General features: G+C 34.8%; 3 protein-coding genes across 3 annotated transcripts in view; 2 read left to right on the top strand and 1 right to left on the bottom strand.

Moving 5' to 3' along the window:
* fer (fer (fps/fes related) tyrosine kinase) overlaps positions 1 to 1,505 on the bottom strand; it is a 62,120-nt gene extending 60,615 nt beyond the window's left edge. The window contains exon 1 of the mRNA XM_065284108.1: positions 1,392 to 1,505. The gene's annotated coding sequence lies outside the window, so the exon portion shown is untranslated. The remainder of the gene's footprint in view (positions 1 to 1,391) is intronic.
* Positions 1,506 to 4,770: 3,265 nt separating this feature from the next.
* On the top strand, positions 4,771 to 7,298 carry atp6v1g1 (ATPase H+ transporting V1 subunit G1). Its single transcript, XM_065284111.1, has 3 exons — positions 4,771 to 4,961; positions 5,887 to 5,987; positions 6,475 to 7,298. The coding sequence occupies exons 1-3, from the start codon at positions 4,880 to 4,882 to the stop codon at positions 6,646 to 6,648; spliced, it is 357 nt and encodes a 118-aa protein (XP_065140183.1). The 5' UTR covers positions 4,771 to 4,879; the 3' UTR covers positions 6,649 to 7,298.
* Positions 7,299 to 9,664: 2,366 nt separating this feature from the next.
* On the top strand, positions 9,665 to 21,984 carry slc31a1 (solute carrier family 31 member 1). Its single transcript, XM_065284112.2, has 5 exons — positions 9,665 to 9,808; positions 17,510 to 17,651; positions 17,780 to 17,852; positions 18,538 to 18,706; positions 20,487 to 21,984. Exons 2-5 carry the CDS (start codon positions 17,523 to 17,525, stop codon positions 20,686 to 20,688), a joined length of 573 nt encoding a protein of 190 aa, XP_065140184.1. The 5' UTR covers positions 9,665 to 9,808; positions 17,510 to 17,522; the 3' UTR covers positions 20,689 to 21,984.
* The last annotated feature ends 394 nt before the right edge of the window (positions 21,985 to 22,378 follow it).

A 22,378-nucleotide genomic window follows, 5' to 3' on the forward strand; every position in this document is an offset into this window, starting at 1 on the left:
TTGCTTCATTGACTTTCATTATAACCACATTTTTTGATTTCAAAGCCATGACACCTTATTATCATGCATTCTTGATTGTTGGTGGTTTTTCCTTTTGCAAACAGGTCACATTTGTCATTTTTACTGTTGATCACCATTTGGCACCATTAACCCTTTAGTAGACCTGTGCAAAAACAAAGCTACATTTCTGGTATATGGATTGAGTATAACAGCATATTATTTTGTGTGTTTGTGTGTTTCCCCAAATCATTGACAACACTTATGAACTTGGCAATTAAAGAGTTTAAATCCAGTAATTTTTGTAAAGATTGGTAATTTTGATCAGTACTGAGGTTGATTAACAGATTTATGCAAAGAAAAAAATTTAAATATATACTTACCGTATGTAATACATTTTTACAACGGTTTAATTTAGTGGATGTTTTCATGCACGAACAACACAAAAGGGAAGTGAATTTGCCCACAATGAATTAAAAATTTCAAAGCATTTTCCCAAAATGTGTGTCAATATAAGAAAAATCATTACATTCGTTGAAAACCAGAATAAGTTGTGACCAAAATAAGACAAAAAAATCCCATAGTGAATAAAAACACCCACAACAACACATAGGGGTTAAGACTAGTGATTCATTTAGAGAAATTGTCTTTATTTTCAGATGGTTTGGTTTGATATTTTGTTGTTATTTAATGCAATGACATTCATACTAACTTGCATAAGTATTGTCTTTTGAACTACATATTGAGACCACCACAGCATTCTTTAAGTAAATTTGAGTGTAAATGTATACATGTATGTATGTATGTATGTGTAAATTACAAATATTGTATTTAATAATGGCAATAGCTGAAATTTCTCATAAAATGATTCTGATAATAGACTACTTCTTTTTCACATAAAATACTAAACAACTCTTCAGCTTTCTTTACCCTTGCAAAAAATATGTCAGAAAAACATTACACTATAAATATTTGTAATTATTTGATCTAGTCAAGGTGAGTAAACAGCAGTTTCTCTTGTTATCCCCCTACAGTCCCTGTTCACACCGCTGTTGTCAAAAGTTTAGGGAGAGTAGCGGGCGACACCTTCTTTGCGTTTAGATGTGCCACAAATAAACACTGACACCCATAACCACCGCAAAACAACGCGTACAGACAGTCGACAAACTGCCAACTATGTTTTATAAGCACACTTAACATGTACATTGGCATTCCTGTGCTGGCAGGACGTTAGCTGTTGCTAGCGCTGCCCTGCTAATGCTGCCTGGCCTTTTCCTTTGTAAAAACAGCAGAAATGTGAATAAATATGCACGCGCTCAAGACTCACGCTACACCTCAGGACATTTTTCGTATGAATCAAATAGCTCGAGTGGTAAAATACTTTGTGCACTTACTGTAATTGAGTATTGTGGTATTTGTCCGTGTTTCCTGATTCCTCGGTATTCCTCTTTCTTTGACTGGGGCTGGAGGAGTTGAGTTGGGATTCGGGAGGGGTTTCCGCTCAGCTCCACGGCTGCCACAGGCTTATGACGTTTAACACACGACCCTCCAAACCCCACAACACTGCGTGTCGGTGTGTATGTGTGTGTTCGGTCACGAATGAATACTGAAAAGTCTTCACTTTAAATGTAATGTTATGTATCAAATGTAAGACAGGTGTTTATTATGGCCATTGACGTAAAGGTGTGGAATACAAGGTGCTCATCTGTTCAATCTTGATTGAAGTTATTTTTTATTACATTTTTGCATACCACTTAGGTTAACAAATAGCTTTTCTGATATCCAGTCTGTTCAGATTAAATTTATAATTTCAGCAGCACTCATCAGATGTCTACTGTACGGGACACAACATTTATCATGGCCACGAGATGGCGCTGTTTAACCACTACACGCAGCAAACATGGATAAATTTGGAAGTGATCGCGTCCCTTCTCTCCTCACTTCCATACAGAGCTCTCCACTGATGACTACGGTTAAAGGGATGAGGTTGAACATATAGGACTTTTAATGTCATATTTCCATAGTCTTCAAATATAATAAAGGCTAAGATATTTTATGTTAATATAAAACGAACAGATTTCAACCTTATTTTGACCTCAAACGATGCCATTTTAAGTCTGGTGCACTAAAAAAGTCTGATGCACGTGTCCTCCTGTTGTGCATTTGGGTTGTTCACTTATGGTTAACAATAGTTTTAACCAAGAGACACTAATGCGTGGAATAGAGTCTTCATAAACTAAACAGAATGATGAGATAACAACATACCTGTAGTAAAAATAGGACTTTTCTTTAACAAGTGAGAACTATTATTTTACATTTTAAAATATATAGTTGTTAAAAAATAAATATTAATATTATTAAAGTAAAAAGTTACTTCAATTGGTGACACTTAAAAAAAATTAAAGTTTGGTCAACTTTAAGTGAAAAAAAATGCAATTTTTAGAACATTGCTTTTAGATTTTTTAAAGGGGACATTTCACAAGACTTTTTAAAGATGTAAAATAAATATTTGGTGTCTCCAGAGTACGTATGTGAAGTTACAGCTTAAAATACCACACAGATAATTTATTATAACATGTTAAATTTGCCACTTTGTTGGTGTGTGCAAAAATGTGCCGTTTTTGGGTGTGTCTTTTAAAATGCAAATGAGCTAATGAAAGGCAAACACTGATCGCTATAATGGTGGTTAGTTGAAATTGAAACTCAATTGTGCTGTCAATAATTTTTCTCTCTCTGTGTCTTTCTCTCTGTACTAAATGGCAGTGCTGTGGTTGGATAGTGCAAATAAAGGGGCGGTGTTATTAGAATAATGCTGCGTTCCAGGCAACCTGTAACCCGTAACTCACGACTTCAAAACCACGACTCACGACTTTGAACTGGGAGTAGATCGATCTAGTACGAGTTCACGGGTGGGAAGTCACGGGTTTGACTGCCGTTCCAGTGCACTTTCACCGGTAGAAGGTTGTAAAAACACGAGTTACAGGCTGCCTGGAACGCATAGGGTCGTGAGTCGTGGTTTTGAAGTCGTAACTCACGGGTTTAAAAACCTGCCTGGAACGCACCATAAGATCCCCTTCTGACATCACCATGGGAGCCAAATTTCAATGACATATTTTTCACGTGGTTTCAGAGAATAGTTTACAAAAACTAATTTACTGATTAGTAAATTCATTGATTTTTTTTCACATTTTCTAGGTTAGAAGCACTATGGACGCAATTATAGCACTTAAAGGTGCCAAAGAAGGAGGCAACAAACAAACAAACAAAAATGTATACAGAGCTCTTATTGTTCATCTATGTACCCTTTAATCCAACTTTCACTTTTTACAGTGTAATAATAACAATAATAAGAAAATTATTGATGTTTTAGCTGTTATTTTTTAAAACACTCAAACACTACCTTGTTGACCAGAAGCAAAAATAAAGAATTTAAAAAGGAGAAAACAAATCTGCTGTGTGAAGCTTGTAACTGGTGTTCATTTTTTTTTCAAATCCTGTTTTTAAACATGCTAGTTGAGATTAAAGGCTTTATAATCTTTTTTAAATGTATTCATTGCGATTTGTAATTATAATATTTTATTTATAAGGTTATATATTAAGTAATGTTTCATACATATGTTATGTAACTACTTATTTAGTTAATAAGTGTAATATGATTATATTTGCTAAATATTGCTTTTGCATAAAGAAAATTTATAAATTTATTTTTAGGGTAATGCTTGTGTATTCCTAATTATTACACAAGTGTTTCCCAGTTTATTTTTAGTATACATTTGCATTTTGTTGCAAATAGCCTGAATTTTAATATTTATATATAACATATTTTTTGTAATTAGCTTGGATTCTTTTATGTTAACATTTTTAAACAATGCTAAAACATATCAACAAGTAAAATAAAATAAAACCAACAAGTAAAACAAATGTGGTAGCCCTTGCTCACAAAAAAGGTCGGAGACCCCTGCTTTAGGGTATGTGCGTGCCTTTTACTGTAAATCTTTATTACAGTTTTGAACATTCCTTTATCTATGTTTCTGCTTTGCATTTTGGACAGATCTGTTTTAGTCTTAACAGATAAAAATAAAGGTTACAAACAAAGGGTCTTTGTTAGGCTTTATGGGTCAATAAAGAACCTTTAACCTCCACAAAACCTTTCTATTTCACAAAAGACTGCAGAATAAAAAAGTTTAGGAAAAGAAAATGATATAAGAACCATTTTAAATGAAAATGTTATTTGAAGAATAGTTCTTTTGTGGCATCACTGTAAAGCACCCTTTAATAATAAATAAATAAACATTTATTTTTAAACGTGAAATTCAAGTGAATTTATTTTTTGTAAAAAATTAAGTTTCACATTTATGACAATAGAATCTATGATGCTTTTATTAGATCTAATTAAAACAGTAATTAATTTATTGACATAATGCAACATTATTGTGCTGTTTAACACAGGAGACAAATTTCACAAATTACAAATATCCTGGTATAAACTTACATCTGACGTATGTAAATTCAATCAATTATTGTTAATATTTCACAAAATATTTTTTGTTACTGGTACGCCCCCTACGGATTTCAAGGTGTATAACTATAAGAGCTCATGAGGTCGGGGCAAACTGATCGACTCATGACATCAAAGTAACGCGAGAGCGATTCCAAAGCACATGGAGCAGAGTGATGTCAGTTGTCTCTCGCGATACTTTGATGTCATTTGCCGATCGATCCGCGCAGTCGAACACATTTGAGAAGTCATCGGTCTCGTGCAATCACGTGATTTTCGTCAGCAGTTTCATCGACAGCTCGGTCAGCTGACGCTCCGTCGACCTTCTCTACTGCGGTACAGACATCAAAACACCATCATCCGCAAAATAAACGTTATTGAATCATGGCGAGCCAGTCACAGGGTATCCAGCAGTTGTTGCAGGCCGAGAAACGAGCAGCAGAAAAGGTCGCAGAGGCGCGTAAAAGTAAGTTGTCGATTTGCTTATCATCTCAGCTAGCAGGCTAACTGGACAACAGCAAGCCAAATCTTACTGCTGGCGATATGTGTGTGCTTGCGAATAACATATCGATGAATAAATTATTTGCTTGTTGTTTAAAAACGTATTTTAATTACATATTTTAATTTCGTGTATCTGTATTGGTAACGCGCAGGTGACAGGCTTATTTACCAGATACGTAAAAATAAATAAATAGAGCTGACATTCATTTATGATATTTGTGACTATTTAAAAGGAATAGGTTTTTTTACCAATTAAAATAATAAATTAGCTCGTCAAAGATTTGCACGTTTTGATGTTGATGATGTCATATATGTCTTTAACATTTTCTCATAAGGAATCTTAAAGTGATAGTTCACCCAAAAATGAAAATTCTGTAATTGTTTAGTCACCCTTAAGTTGTCACAAATGTGTATCAATTTCTTTGTTTTGCTGAACACAAAGGAATAGATTTGTATTTAAGCTGGAACACCATTGACTTCCATAGTAGGAAAGAAAAATACTATGGTAGTCGATGGTGCTCAAAACCCATTTGGTTACAAACATTGCTCAAAATATCTTCCTGTGTGTTCAGCAGAACAAAGAAATTTAAACAGGTTTGAACCAACATCAGGGTGACTAAATGATGAAAGAATTTTAATTTTGGGGTGAACTATCCCTTTAATAGTACTGAATCTCTTTATTCTTCACTTTGAACATATTAGGACTGTAAATTGTACCAAATGTCTCATTTGCCGATAAGTCAACGTGACACTGACTCATTCACTCAGTTCCTGTTTTAATTTTTGGTTTCCCATATGCAAGACAGGATTTTCCCCAGCAGAGCAAATCCTTAAGTCTCACCCATGCTTATGTAATAATTATAAATATTTTGCGACTTATCTATCTATAGGGAAGAATCGCCGTCTGAAGCAGGCTAAAGAGGAGGCGCAGGCTGAGATTGAACAGTACCGTCTGCAGAGAGAAAAGGAGTTTAAGACCAAGGAGGCTGCGGTGAGATTTTTTTCAGGCTGAAAGCTTATTAAAGGACATTTTGGTACAGTTCTTTAGGAAAATTAGTTATCATAGTACACACACATTTTATAAATCGCTACATCATATGTATAAGCTGTATTATTTATAATAACTAGAATAAACAATTCTTCTTACAAAATATTGTTCACTAGCATGAGCTTCCCTGCCAATGACGAGTTTTTAAGAACTCTGTGTCTGTTTTGATAATCTCTATCAAATTTATCTCAGTCTTTTGCTCAAAATTTGGTATCTTTGATGAAACCTACCCATATTTGAGAGGTGAGCAAAAGAGCATTTTCTGGAAGGCATTAAACTCTTGTGAAAATAATAAAAAAAATGCTAGCGATGGCTGGCAAATTAAAAAAATGCTGGCAGGGAAATAGTTAAATAATTTTCTTTTACAATAGGTAAAATCCTTGAAATTGTCTATCCCTTAAAGCTTACATCTTATTACATTGTCCATTAGGCACTTGGATCCCATGGAAACTCGGCTGTGGAAGTGGACAAGGAGACTGTTGATAAAATGAGACGCATCCAGCAGAGTTATCAGCAGAACAGGGAGGCTGTGCTTGCCAACCTACTGAAGATGGTTTGCGACATTAAGCCAGAGATCCACGCCAATTACCGTGTTGCTGGATAAACACCTCTGTCAAACAACCACACCTATTACAATTCCTAAATGCCCACACCGGACTGGGACAAAGACTGCCACTGGACTTATCATATGTTACAATCATAGTACTTGATAGATGGCTGCATATACACGCTATTTAATAATGCCCTTCATATCTGCTCACATTTCATGTAGTGTCCAAAGATGTTTATTGATATGTAAATCATGGTATAGAAATGCAGATATATTGATATAAGGTTTGAGGAAGCATTATCTTGGTACTCTACATACATAAAGGTATATATATATATATATATATATATATATATATATATATATATATATATATGTGTGTCCTTGGTTTGATCCAGTGCAAGTCTTTGTCTCTGGTCTCTCGGTAAACAGTAGTGTTGTCCAGATATCAGAGTGAGTTACTTTTTTGTGAATGATATCTTTAAATGTTTGTGTGAGCGTCTGTATCTTAATGCTATGCTGTTAATTTATAAGTAATCAGATGTTATTGTTTTATCCAATTGATATAGATCCGCCCCTAATGGTTATTTTGTGACAGCCCGTCACTGACATAAATTCTTCCCTGTGGTCTTGTTCTGTATATGTACATTCCTATATTCGAACCTGCTGTGAAAATGTAATAAATGTCTTGGTGTACAAATAAATCCATTGTACTGTTTATTTTCAGAAACATTATTTTCTATTTTAAATTTGTTCAGCAATGGTCATTGCATTTAGTGTTTTACTTTTATCTTCTCTTTTTAAATCAGTAATAGGTTGTCCAATTTTATTTGTTGTGAGATGTATGCTATATTTGAATTTTTTTCTATAAAAGCTGATTGAATTGGTGATGGTGAACCTGGCTGCAGTGACGAGCAATGCTAATGGCCACTATTCTGGTCCTTCACAGTGTTTCTCAACTAGTGGTCCACTAGGGGGCCTCAACATACCTCCAAGAAGAGTAAATTTTTTGTTTAAAAGTTAGTACTATTTAAAATAAGACTAAACCTATTTAGTAATGCAAAGCTCCAGAAATTAAGGGGTGGTTTCCCGGAGAGGGATTCCCTTACGAAAATTAACAATGGTTTTACAACAGTTAAAACCAAAAGACCACGGTTACCAATCATGGTTTTGCTTACAGTAATCAATACACCAAAAAACGTGGTTACTACACTTTAACCACAATAAAACCATGGTTAATTTTCGTAAAGGTTATCTTAAACCAGGACTAGGCCTTAGTTTAATTAGGAAATATAACTAGTTTTAACAATATGTCTTACTAAAAACATTACTTGTGTGCATTTTGAGGCAAAACAAGGGGCACTGATGTATTTAAGATATGTCGGTGCAAGTTGTTTTCAGTTTGGACACCTCTTACACTTATTTTAGTCTATTCTAATCTAATTCATGTCCGGGAAACTACCCCTATGAGTTTAAAGGATTGGGCTCCACAAATCAAAATGCACTTTCTGATATCTCTTTCCTACCAAGAGAAGGGGTGTTAATATATTTAAGTTCGGAATCGGGATCCCTCGCTCTTAAACAACATAATTAAATGTAACAAATTAAAAAACTCCCTGTCCCCTTAGTACTGATGATGCTGGACAACATAAGACGGTCAGTGCCAGCTTATATAAATTGGGATATTGGAGCTTCTGTTTGTTTCAATATCCCAATGGATCCTCAGTCCTCCTAGTCTAGTCTTATAATAATAATAATAATAACAGCAATACTATATATAATAATAAAACTAATACTAATATAGGCTATATATATATATCATAATATATATAGCAAAATAATTACGTGTTATAGGTATTAGAACTAGATATATGCTAATTTACTCTAATGATCTACTTTCCAAGGCTATGTATAATTTACTCTAATAATCTACTAAACTAAGTGTAATATAATATATAATACAGGCTATGATATATAATGATAACTACAAACTCGCCATACGTACAAGCAACACCTCAACACCAATGCAACGTACTGCAAAACCCACAAGAGGCGCGAGTTTCGAAACATTTTTATCCGGAGGCGATACTCTGAGTGAAGCAATGACGTATTCAACAGAAAACGAGGCCTCGTTTGTCATCGTCACGTGATTTTCACGGAAACGATACAAGCCTCGAATCGGGGCTTCATCTGGAACGCCCCTTTTTGCTCGACACAAGCTCCGGAGCTTCGCTTCAGATGTCACATCACTACCCCTTAGTACGTTTGCTCTTACATTTAAACAAAAGGTTAATAAACTTTGTCAACATTGTGGACTGCCATGTGGCAACGGAAGCAAAGCGGGCTTTTATTGCATCATGCCACGTGACGTAATGTGAACACTGTGAACAGAAAGCTTTTCAAAATAGTAGTTTCGTTAATCGTTTTTATGGTGTATTTTTTAATATAATCATCTTAAATCCGCCAAATTCTTTAATTAAAAAAATGACTATAGTATACTTTTAGTAACTGTGTACTGTTGGGTATTATAGTAATACAAATGTATCTGTAAAATTTTCTACTGTAAATTGATAAACTTTAGTAAATACTGTACCACACTTTGATATTTAGTATGATCCGTTTGAAAACACTATTATCTAGGAATTTTACTAAAGTTAGTCACATTAAAAGCAAAATGTTGCTTTAAAGTGTGACTAAGTTAATGCGAATTATGTCTGATTTATTTTTTAATTATTTAATAAATAATAATATTAATATTAAAAGATAAGAAAGATAATGGAGAGGTTTCCGAGAGAGAGCTTATCCTAGTCCCAGACTAAAATGCATATTTGAGCCGCCTTGATTTAAAAACATCTTGCACTGAGGTATCTTAACATATATCAGTGCCACAATGTTCTCTCAGGATGCACACCAGTATTGTTTTTGTAAGGTAAGTTTGTAAAAACTACTTAAATGTCAAGATTAAGGTCTTGTCTTGGATTAATCTTAACCCTGTCTGGGAAACTGCCTATTTGTAATCCGTTCAATCAGAGACTTTTATTATGGATTTGCTTGTGTTGCAGATGACTTCATTTACGTCACATCGTTCGTTGTAGACTCTTGCTGCTGCTGGTCAGCATAGATCACATGAATCTGCTCTGCTCTTCTCTTAAAAACTGATGTACTGCTGCGAATAGAAAGAAACTTGTGGACGACTTTTCCGCAGGCTGTAAAGGTTAGAATTTATGTCTCTGTAAACGTCTTTACACTTTAAATGTGTTTTTTTCCTGTACTCTTTATCGCTTTGACCTCTGAGAAGACATGTACAGTTCATCTCTCTTACTAAAACCCTCAGTTGTATGATCTTTTCAAGGAGGAAAAGTGCCTAGATTTGAGTTTTTCCTTGTGTTGCACAGTGGATGATAACGTGTTGTAAATGAACTAGGATCAGTTATGCGGTGTAGATGTTGGATCTTTCGCATCACAATTCTAAATCTGAAAAATCGACATCTGAAACTTGCTAGTAACGTTACGTTACACATTTAGTCTCGTTTTGTCAAAATAGTTTTTTTATACTGGTGATACAGGACAGGTTACCTGGGTTGAACCCATCTCACACTTTGATTTGGATGCTTAAAACTCAAAAGTGAAAAGAATAGTTCATTCAAAAATATAAAATACTTCATTTTCATCAATCATTTTCTGTTTTTTATGTCATTCCTAACCCATTTGATTTTCATCCAAAGAAAACAAAATCCGGTGTTTTGAAGAATGTCTTTGCTGTGTTAGCCCCTTTGAAATCTTGAGGGTCAGCCCAAAATAATAAACAAAACAGAAGCAACTAGGAGGGGTAAAAAATAACCTATAGTTGAACAAAAGATTCAATAAACATCAAAGACTTGGCAACAGAAACATTCAAAAGATTTGTGAGAGAAACAGCCATTATTACAGTACACATGATTGTTTTGACTACTGAAGTGAACTCCTTTAAAGGTGCCAAAGAATACATTGAAATAATCTGTTAAATTGTTCTCAAATATCTATATAGGAGGTTTGTCACTTTATTAAGTGTAGAAACAATTTTACATGTCCATTTACAACCCTAGGATTTGTCCTTTGAATGAAGTGGTCTATTTTTGCCTTATTTGGAATGGTCATGAATAATAATGTTGAGCTCTGCTCTGATTGGCTCTGCTCTGCCGCTCATGTCATTAGCTCACATTAGTAAAAAGACCTTATATGTTTGAGTCTGTATCGGACAAAATTGTTAATGGACATTTCCGAGTGATTTCAATGTTAAGTCAATTTGAAGACATGTTGACATGCGTCTGGAGGTCTCGCGGTGCAAATGAGGCGTTTGGCGCGGCGCAGTAGATGCGATTCTGCGTCTAGCGCGAATTGAGCTTCTGCTGCGGTACGCATGAATGGTGCTTTTTGTGCTTTTTGCGTTTGATGCACGAGTAGGGCTGCAGCTATCGATTCTTTTTGTAATCGATTAATCTAGCACTGAATCGATCGAGTAATCGGATAATTTTTTTGTGTGTTTTTAAACAACCAAAACAAATAATGCATAAGGAAAATGACTTGGCTGTAAAATGTTCAAGCATTTGGCTTTTATTTAAAAAAAAAAACAGAGGTATTTGGCTCCAAGAAATAAGCCTATTTATTTAAATTTTTTACCCATTTAGTGTTTAAGTGCCAGTGCCAACAATTAAACACTTTAATTTATTAATATGGTTTCATGCTGTAATCTAGCCCTGACATCAAAGTAAATATCTGGTTTATGTACATTTCTACACCTGCAGCATTTACCATTAGGCTTTTAACATATAATATATCATTTCTGGGGTGAGCCTATTTGCTATGGTAACAACCTGTGTGTGCACACGTGCTGTGCGTGAGGAAGAGTGATACCCCAGTCAGACGTTCAGTTGCTTCATTGCATTTTGGTACGGCAGAAATACATACACTCCTTTTCAATAGAACGCTGCATTTGGTTTGCATCAGTTTGGAGAGCTCTTAAAAGTGTTTAAGTCTAGGACTAGTCTAATCCCTGTCCGGGAAACCGCCCCATAGTGTTAAAGTTATATTGTTTTGGGACCAAACTTTCATATGTGCTCCTTAAAAATGGATGTTAGAATCAATGGTGGAAAAATCTAGTTTTTGGATTCAGAGTATGTAAGGTTAGCATTTTTTTACACCTTAGAAATAATGTTGGCATTCTTTATCTCAATAGGTCTGAAGTGCTTTGATTTTGTGCTGTGAGAAAGTCCATATACAGGTCAAGATAACCTGTTAATAGCCCATTTCCTCCAAGAGCTGTTTACACCCGGTATTAAGATTCGTTTTACTTAGTCATGTTTAAAGTCTTAAGGAAAAGCTCAACATGGCTGAGACAGGACAGTACAAGTTATATTGCTTGTGTTTTGGGTTAAAGGTTTATAATTTGGGGTCTGTTTCATAACACATGTGAGGAAGTATATCTGTAGCTTAGCTGGTAAAGCATTGCATTAGCAGCACAAAAAGTCATTGGTTTAATTCATAATATTAAGCATACATGCGTACATACTTATATAAATGTACAGCTTAAATGCACAAAAAATTGCTTTGGATAAAAGCGCTTGCCATTGTTCACCCATTGATGTCCGTAGTAGGAAAAACAAATACTATTAGTCAATGGATATTTACCAAATATCTTATTTTGTACTCAACAGAATAAAGAAAGTCATAGGTGCAGTTTCCCGGAGAGGGATTAGACTAGTCCTAGACTAAAATAAATGTAAGAGCTGTCCAAACTAAAAACAACTTGCACTGACACTGACACATCTTAAAACACATCAGTGCCCCTTGTTTTGCCTCGAAATGCACATAGTAATGTTTTAGTAAGATATGTTTGTTAAAACTATTATATTTCCTAATTAAACTAAGGCCTGATTTAAGATAATCCCGTTCCGGGAAACCACCCCATACATGTTTAGATTAATATGAGGGCGAGTACATTTTTTCATTTTTGGGTGAAGTCCTTTAACCCTAGCCATCCGCTAAACCAACAAATAACATTAGAGTTGTTTGCCGTTGTGATGAATTTTTTTCTGATGGGTTGCACTTTGTACCTCATCTTGACTGGACTAAAGTCAGAGTCTTCACATCATAACTTTCAGTAATAATTGACAAAATCCTTACCTAAATTGTACATGCAGCTGGTATCAGTCATAAAATAATCCTTGATATTAGCAACCACCCTTCCTATACATAAAAATGTGAAAAGCTGTGCAAAGCAAAAGCAATTTTAAGTCTGTTATCTTTTTATGCTCAATTTTGGTTTTGATTTAGGCATTAACTACACTGTAAAAAATCTTTGCTGCCTTAAAATGTTTTGTTAAATCAACTCAGATTTAAAAATCATTTCAACTTATTATTATTTATCTTGACTAAAGATGAGTTGTTATAACTACAGATGAGTATTCAACTATATTTTATAAGTTGTAGGAAAACATCTCTAAATTAATAATAGTATGTGGACATAACTTGGAAATCTGAGTTGATTTAACAAAAAAAATTAAGGCAGCAAAGATTTTTTCAGAATTTTTGTAAGATTCACCTCCATTAATTAATTAAAACTAAAACTATTGATTGAAATTAGATAAAAAGTAAGCCTTAAAAAACATAAAGTAAAAAATGTTGCCTGAAATAAATAAAGTTGAGGCACTGAAATTAATTACTAAAACAAAAAATATAAAATAATTTTCACTTAAATAGCAATAATAAATGCTCAATGAGAAATGCTCAAATGCTTAGAATTACTAAAAGGTAAACCAAAATCATCAAAACAAAAATATAAAAATAAAATTTGATTCAAAATATGAATTAAATAAAATTAAAATAAAACTAAAAAATATAAATTTCTTAAGCAGATTTTGTTTTAATTTCCATAATTTTATTTTTGGTGTTTCATAGTTTTGATAACTCATAACCTAAAATGTAGAATAATAAATGATGTATAATAAAAGAGTAGATGTATCTATAGTTTCGGAAGTATATAAAAAGCAAAAGTTATAAAGTTTATTTAGGCAGTATGGTTTTATAGTGGGTGTTGGTAAAGCGTTGTGATTGGATTAAGGGCAGGAGGGGAAATAAAAGGCAGAAGAGAGGTCACATGAGCAACCAGTCGTGAATACTAGTCCTCTAAGACTGTCATTCATTTCTATATCAGTGTACACTTACGTACTTTCATTGAACCTAAAAGATAAGACTGACTGAAATTACTTGAATATTGTTCGGTCGCCATTTAGAAAGGATTTTCCTTTTGGGACGAAGCTAAAGAAATCCGAGTAAGGTGACAGATTTTGTGTGGGTGAGTTGGGACAAATGATTTCCAGTTAACTTCTTGTTTTGGTTGTAGTTTCATTGTTGTTAGAAATTGGTTTGTTACTACTGGATTAGTTGTACCAATTTTTTTAGCTTCATTCATCTCTTACCACAACATAAATTAAAGAATACCATGGTACCACCATAGTACCATACATGTAAATAAGGCATTTGTATGTTTTTTATAGATCTGAAAACTGAAAATGCTCAAAATATATCATTAACAGACTTTCTGTATTAATCTAACAGTCATTGGTTTACCAGCATGTACCCTGGCTTTTGCTTTTGTGAGGTGATTGGTTTAACATCCAAGTTGTGCGAACAGTCACGTGTTTAACTTCTTAAAAACAGTGCACACATTGTGTAGACCGCACCAGAAATGATGTGCATGTGATTTTAAAGACAGTGGACGTGTGCTTTTTCCTCTTTTTAATTGTTACCTCATTAATGTTATAAATCGTTTATGAATACAAGATAATTATTTGATTGTCTTTATATCAAAATATACAAAAAAAGATTATATTCAGTGACCCCTTAAAGAAGTCAAACACTAAACTGTGCAGATTCATGCATCATCACCTCTGTATTACGTCCGTCTGGATTAATTTATTAGTTCCTGTGTGTCATATGCAGACATTTCTAATGTTGCTTTAACCCCAAGGCTGTAACAAACCTTTAGCAAATCAGATTTGCCTCTTAAATTGGGCAAATAATTGTTTTATAGTGGCATATATATTCAATTAGCTGGACAGTGTTCTGGAAGTGAACAGCCTGGGGTTGTAAGGACATTCAATTAGAAAAGGTCTCATGTCCCTTTTTAGTATTTCGTATTCAGTCAATTTTTAGGAACTGCATGCAGTTTATTTCATACCTGATGACATGAACAGTGGCACCAAAAGTATTGAATAAACATGAATAAACATGTGGTCATTTATGTTTAAAGGTATAGTTGGCACATCTCTTGTAATTTACTAATGTTATGAAATATATGACTTCCTTTCTTCAGTTGGACACAAACTAAAAATCTTATCTTAAAATGCCATCATGACGTCATTTAAATGAAGGTCAACATGTTGAAACTTCAAAAAGCACATAAAGTAATCATTAAAGTAATCCAAATGACTCCAGTTGGTTAATATTTGCATTCAAAACAATTTGCATGAACAAAACAATACAATTGTAATGGAAAACAGTGCATATTTTGGCTTATTTAGCAAATGATACATCGCACGATGCACAATAAGGGTCTACATTTTGAGATCAGACTTTAAAATGGCTTTGTGTGATTAAAATTAAGCATTAAAAACACAGATGGTACATATGGATAGTGTCAGAAAGTAGGATTCAAATGCATGTATCTCTATACACTGTATGCTGCCACTGTTCATGAATAAACACCATGAACAGACATTATTTAAAAATCCATACTGCAATATGAAAAATTATTTATCGCATATATTAATAATGAGTGATTGTTTGAATATCCCGGTGCGAGAACCATTAAAGGGAAACTCCACTTTTTTCGAAAATATGCTCATTTTCTAGCTACCCTAGAGTTAAACATTTGACTTTTACCGTTTTGGAATCCATTCAGACGATCTCTGGGTCTGGCGTTACCACTTTTAGCATAGCTTAGCATAATCCATTGAATCTGATTAGACCATTAGCATCGCGCTAAAAAAAATATAAATTTCAATATTTATTCCAATATCTTCTGTAGTTATATTGTGCACTAAGACCGACAGAAGATTAAAAGTTGTGATTTTCTAGGCAGATATGGTTAGGAACTATACTCTCATTCTGGTGTAATAATCAAGGACTTTGCTGCCATGACATGACTGCAGGAGGCGTAGTGATATTATGCACTGCCCGAAAATAGTCCCCTGCCATTGAAAGTAACCAAGGGGACTATTTTCACAACTTTAAGTCACAACTTTAAATTTTCTGTCAGTCTTAGTACACGATGTAACTACAGAAGAGTCAAATTTTAGATACGAAAGAAGAGTCAAGTTTTAAATAGGAAAAATATCAAAACGCATTGGTTATTTTTTAGCATGATGCTAATGGCCTAATCATATTCAATGAATTATGCTAAGCTATGCTAAAACTGGTGCCACCAGACCCGGATATCGGCTGAATGGATTCTTCATCTGTTGCTGTTCGCGTCTGTTCGCATTCGCGTCTATTGCTGTTCGCAGCTGTTTACGCCTGTTCCTGTTTGCGTCTATTCTCGTCTATTCGCATTAACTTTGTATGTAATCTACTCGCACAAATCATTGAATTTGCGTTTGGTGTGTACACCCCTGTAGTATGAGACAATTCTCATTTGGGTAGGGCTGCCCAATTCATCGAAAACAAATCATTTATGCTGATTTCTGTATTTTCCGCAGTATGTTTGGGCAACAAATACAGTGGTGCATCAGAGATTTTAAAATTAATAAGTTAATGTGTCCTTAAGCCATTCGTTTTGAATTTAAAGCTTTTTTTGAATTTAAAAATTTTTGTCAAAATTGTGCATCCCTACATTTGGGTAAACTAAAGCAATAAGCCCCAAGAAGCAGTGGGTTACCAGTGCATTTTATAACCGCTAAGGGCCGTTGTTAGGCACGACGTGAAGCGGAGTGCCTAAAACCCCCTTAGCTGTTATAAAATGCACTGTAACCCCACTGCTTCGCGGGGTTTATTGCTTTTATAAAACGGTTACTTCATATGCATAACGTTAGCGGGATTTTATTAAATAAAACACAAAAAAGCTGTAATTATAATAGTACAAATATTACTCTTCCGCCAAACAAAGTAGTTCCTCAGAATTAAGTGTGACTGAAACAGAGCGCAGTTCCCAACCAACACATACACAGCAAAGACACAATGAAAATATGATTTAAGACTGTGGTGTTTATTTTCATAAATTAGTACGCAGCAACAGTAGCGCAGTGATTCTTCATTAATGTGGTCTGAACCGTGGGTTTACCGGTTTACGGCTTAGAACGCATTTCAACCAATCAGAATGAAGAACCAGAACTGCCCGTTTTATAATATTCCTTTAAGCACACCGTTCAAGCAAACAAGTTTTTAATTCATAAAACAATACTGTTCACATTCAAAAGACAAACCATATTTGACTGTCGAACTTAGTGGAACATGTCTATAGTTATTGATACTTAGTGTAAACTGATTTCGTGCACTAAAAACCTTTTTTTTATCAGTTTTACACTTTAAACCTGAATTGTAAAAAATCTTTCATCAGCAGTGAGACTATGATTGTTTTTATGACTGTCGTTATCATTTAGGCTATGAGCACATGTCTATGGTCATGTATTACATTACAAACTATCATTATATAACCCCAGGTTGGTACCACGACTGGGTTCATCATAGTCACAAAATCCCATTGAATGATTTCAAGGCTGAAGTTTCAAGGCTATGACACATATATGCACTTACCTTATCATGATCTGCTACTTAGATTTATATTAAGCAGAACTGTACATTAAAAACTACAGCAGAGATGTCAATTTATTTTAACAGGTTTAATAACCAATTTGTTTGTATTGCAATATCTTTCCAGAACCCTTGGCAGAATGGAACATATGTCACATGCAAACCATTTCAACCATGGGGATCCAACCATGGCACCTGGAGTCACAGAAGATCACAGCGGCCATGTGACACCCGATTCGGGCGATGGAGGCCACCACATGATGATGATGGTATGGTAATACAGTATTGTGATTATGTAGTCCAGGTGTCTGTGTTTAGACATTTCCCAGTAGTTATAAAGCCTTTATTGTGTTAAATCAATGTTCAATGGAACTAAAACTGATTTTGATCATTACAGCAAATGACCTTTTACTTCGGCATCAAAAATGTTGAGCTACTATTCGCTGGGCTTGTTATCAACACACCAGGAGGTAAGACTGATCTATTATCTAGTTTTATAAATGACTGACATGGTGATATTTCATAAGGTCTGAAATTAAAATACCAGGAGGAACTTTTAGGGAGCGTTCACACGGACTGCAATTTATTTGTTACAGAGCCCCAAGGGGACGTAGAGCAAAAATTAAATAAAGTTTAGTTTCGCGTGCGGATGTGAAACTATCGCGTGCTCACGTGAAACTATTGCGTGCGCACGATAGTTTTACGTGAGTATGCAAAACTAAACTTTAAAAAATTCTCTGCACATGAAGGTTTTGCGTGAGGACATACATTTTTTTACTCCAGTGTCACCTTAGGGGCTCGGTAATTTGTCAACCCACGAAAGCGAGAAAAATGTTGCTGTCTGCATTAACACAGCTTTCAGGGAATCCAAATTCGTCTTTTGCTTTGCTTTAAAATGTCACCAGTTGGCAAGATATTCACATGTAAAGAGAAAACAGTGGGCTTATTGGATTGTAGTAATAGGATACCCTCTTACTGTAATAAGCAAGTATTCAGGTTTTACAGGTTCTTAAGCTCATTTTATCAAGCTGGCACGTTTAACAAAGTTTTTTTAAATGAACAAACAAGACATCTTGATAAATGTGGATTTTAGGATAAAAATATTGGTTAACAATGTTCCTTGGAATTGTTTATTTATTGGCCTTTCGTCCTCAGAGATGGTAGGCGCCTGCATTGGTGTTTTCCTGCTGGCTGTGTTATACGAGGGCCTTAAGATCGGTCGTGAGATCCTCTTGAGAAGAAATCAGGTGAACGTGCGTTACAACTCCATGCCTGTCCCCGGAGCTGATGGCACCGTACTCATGGAGACACACAAAACAGTTGGGTCAGTAAACACTAGTATGCATGTTGTTTAGGGAGTTGGCACAGGCTTAAAGGTGGATGCAAAAGCTAAATTCAACCCAAAATCTCACTTTTTATATCCACTTCAGATGCATTGTTTCCCACGTTTCAATCTCAACTTAGTGTTAAACAAAATATTTATTTTTAAGGCTACTAAATGAATTACCTCATCTTATAAATATTCATAACTAATGCTGATAAGGTTTCTAATGTCTTAAAATGCTATAATAAACTATATTATATATTACATTATATATTTTAAGGATAGGGGCAGCAGGTTGTTAGCTCAGAAATAAGTCCAGACCGTGTAATAAGGTCTTGACGCGCAGCAAAGGGTCTTGTATCACACTGAATGGGTTTATATTTCTTCATGCTTTAAAACAGCTTGAATGTAACTCTATACCATTGCCTCATTTAGTATACGCGAATCTGTGAATATGCAACTTAGTCCCCGCCTCTACGTAATCGCACAGCTCTGACCATAGATATATACACTCACCTAAAGGATTATTAGGAACACCTTTTCAAGTTCTCATTAATGCATTTATCTAATCAACCAATCACATGGCAGTTGCTTCAATGCATTAAGGGGTGTGGTCCTGATCAAGACAATCTCCTGAACTCCAAACTGAATGTCAGAATGGGAAAGAAAGGTGATTTAAGAAATTTTGAGCATTGCATGGTTGTTGGTGCCAGACGGGCCGGTCTGAGTATTTCACAATCTGCTCAGTTACTGGGATTTTCACGCACAACCATTTCTAGGGTTTACAAAGAATGGTGTGAACAGGGAAAAACATCGTGTGCGGCAGTCCTGTGGGTGAAAATGCCTTGTTGATGCTAGAGGTCAGAGGAGAATGGGCCGACTGATTCAAGCTGATAGAAGAGCAACTTTGACTGAAATAACCACTCGTTACAAACGAGGTATGCAGCAAAGCATTTGTGAAGCCACAACACACACAACCTTGAGGCTGAGGGGCTACAACAGCAGAAGACCCCACCGGGTACCACACATCTCCACTACAAATAGGAAAAAGAGGCTTCAATTTGCACAAGCTCACCAAATTGAACAGTTGACGACTGGAAAAATGTTGCCTGGTTTGATGAGTCTCGATTTCTGTTGAGACATTCAGATGGTATAGTCCAGTGGAAAAGCTCACAAAAGTAAGCTTACCCGACCCAAACTAAACCAAACCAAACCGTGGGGTACTATGCAATGGAAAAGCCCCATTTCACTGGTCAGATGTACTTTCACCAGCATGTCTTAAACTCAGTGGTCATTATGAAAATGGGTGCACTCTTAAAAATAAAGGTGCTTAAATTATTCTTCATAGCAATGCCATGGAAGAACCATTTAAAAAATATTAGGATAAAAAATACTGTTGTTTGTAGTAGTGTTGCATTTACAAGATGTTTAAATAATAAGGTCTGTGAATAACAGGTTCAATGAATCATACTTGTTTCAAGTTTAATCATACAGTAGCATATACAGTATATACATATAATCATTGCCAAATAGTCGACCTCAAGAAATGAGATAATCAAGTATGTCATAAGTCATAACGGCCCATGATATCGGTCTCGGCTGTAAAAAATGCAGTCATAAAATGATCTTGTTATCAGCGATCACCCTTCATGTAGACACGTTTAACATGTGAAAACCTGTGCAGAGCTAAGCGATTTAATTTTCTGTGATTTCTTCATACTGTGTTGACCTGATGTTTATAATCCTCGTCTAATCGTTTCATATCTTTGTTCTCTTCCAGCCAACGAATGCTAAGTCTTGCACACATAATCCAGACGCTTCTGCACATCGTCCAAGTCGTAGTCAGCTACTTTCTCATGTTGGTGTTCATGACCTACAATGGTTACCTGTGCATCGCCGTGGCACTTGGCGCAGGTTTCGGCTACTTTCTGTTCAGCTGGAGGAAGGCGATAGTGGTGGATATTACAGAACACTGTCATTAACAACTTCACAGCCGTATAAAACTTACTGTACAATTCAAACCTACAACACAGCAGTCATCCACTTAATTTAAAACTCTCAGCTTTAGTTTGATCCATAAAATGACCAATATTTGATTACCATCTCGGTCACTTTGACTCCAACTTCACCTACAGCTGTGTAATTTTAAGGTATGTGTACACAGCCTATGTCTACCTCTACGGTCATAGTACACTATCTGAATGAAAGGTTTATTCCGGCTCACCATGTTCAGTTTATCTGCTATTCACCAATTCATGAAGGTGCTTTTGGGCCTTACTAAAGCCTTTGCCTTAAATGAAGGAACACACGCACCCAGAAGGCGAATGTAGACTCCAAAAGCCAAAATCAGTCTGGTGAACCTGGTAAAAAAGCATGCGTCGTGGGGTTGGGGATGTTATTGACATAATGTGTTTCTTTATATCACCATTACAGCTGCTGGGAAACTCACTAATATTTAGGGTCCATTGTTTAAACATGAACGCTGGATTAAAATCATTGCGTCATTAATATTTGCACAGAAAAAAGAGTGATGATCAGATCTGTTGTGGGACTCCGAGTTCACGGAGTTGAGTTGAACCTTGCTCCCTTTGGAGTGCTTTTAAGTAAATATAGCGCGGTTGATAAAAAATTAAATTATATCGGATGCCAGTGTCACGTTAAGATTTCTTTTTATAATTTATAATTGTAATGCGCTACTAGTTTAACAACATACCGTAAGTGAAATCTACATGTTGTTGTTGTTTTTTTGGCAGATCTTTTTAATATTTTAAATGACATGGTTGCAAAATGATGGTCCTGAGCAAATTATGAACTAATAAAATATTAAGGTCACTACACACAGTTCCTAGGATTCAAAATGAGGAATCATTTTCTTTGATTTAAAAGGGTGTGCCTTTTTTATACCGAGACACAGTTATATTGAACTTATTTGTTTAAAGAGTGTCTGAGTACCAAAGGCTTTCTTGCTGTGGAAAATAGCAAACCCATATTTTAATAAGCATAAAGAAAGCCTGTTTATTCTTTCAAATGTCTATAATTTCATAAAAAATTAGTTTTAGTTAAAAAGAAACCTTTTTTTATAATTATCCACATCATGTGTTTGTACAATTTGTTATACTGTAGCACTTGAGTTCAGGATCATATTTTCTCTCGTGTAAACTGACTGAGGCATTTCCAATGACGAAATGTTAGTATTGTCATGTATGTAGTTTTAGAAATACAGTACTGAAATCATTTAAAGTAAATCACAAATAAATATTGTATGATTTGAAGCACAACTGTTTTGTCCCCCTCCTTTGTATTAAACAGTTATACGTAAAGAGTTTTGGAGTAGGGATACTAAACAATTAATCGTGATTAATCGTTAGCAGAATAAAAGTTTTTGTTTACATCACATATGTGTGTGTAAACTGTGTATAATATATATATTATACACAGTTATGAACACATTCATGTATAATTTAAGAAAAAAAATGTATATATTAAGTATTTATATATAATATAAACTATACATAAATATACAAATGTATATACACATGTAAACATTTCTAAAACATATACATGCATGTGTGTACATTTATTTATACAAAGTTATTATACACAGTTCACACACACATATATGATGTAAACAAAAACTTTTATTCTGCTAACGATTAATCGCGATTAATCGTT

This window comes from Paramisgurnus dabryanus, chromosome 5 (assembly GCF_030506205.2).
Source record: "Paramisgurnus dabryanus chromosome 5, PD_genome_1.1, whole genome shotgun sequence".
NCBI classification, from domain to species: domain Eukaryota; kingdom Metazoa; phylum Chordata; class Actinopteri; order Cypriniformes; family Cobitidae; genus Paramisgurnus; species Paramisgurnus dabryanus.

Excerpts from the sequence above, each read along its gene's own strand:
- atp6v1g1 (XM_065284111.1), top strand. The coding sequence starts at position 4,880 with ATGGCGAGCCAGTCACAGGGTATCCAGCAGTTGTTGCAGGCCGAGAAA. Across the intron at positions 4,962-5,886 it reads GGTCGCAGAGGCGCGTAAAA|GGAAGAATCGCCGTCTGAAG; the intron begins GTAAGTTGTCGA and ends ATCTATCTATAG. Across the intron at positions 5,988-6,474 it reads TTAAGACCAAGGAGGCTGCG|GCACTTGGATCCCATGGAAA; the intron begins GTGAGATTTTTT and ends ATTGTCCATTAG.
- slc31a1 (XM_065284112.2), top strand. The coding sequence starts at position 17,523 with ATGGAACATATGTCACATGCAAACCATTTCAACCATGGGGATCCAACC. Across the intron at positions 17,853-18,537 it reads TGTTATCAACACACCAGGAG|AGATGGTAGGCGCCTGCATT; the intron begins GTAAGACTGATC and ends TTTCGTCCTCAG. Across the intron at positions 18,707-20,486 it reads GAGACACACAAAACAGTTGG|CCAACGAATGCTAAGTCTTG; the intron begins GTCAGTAAACAC and ends GTTCTCTTCCAG.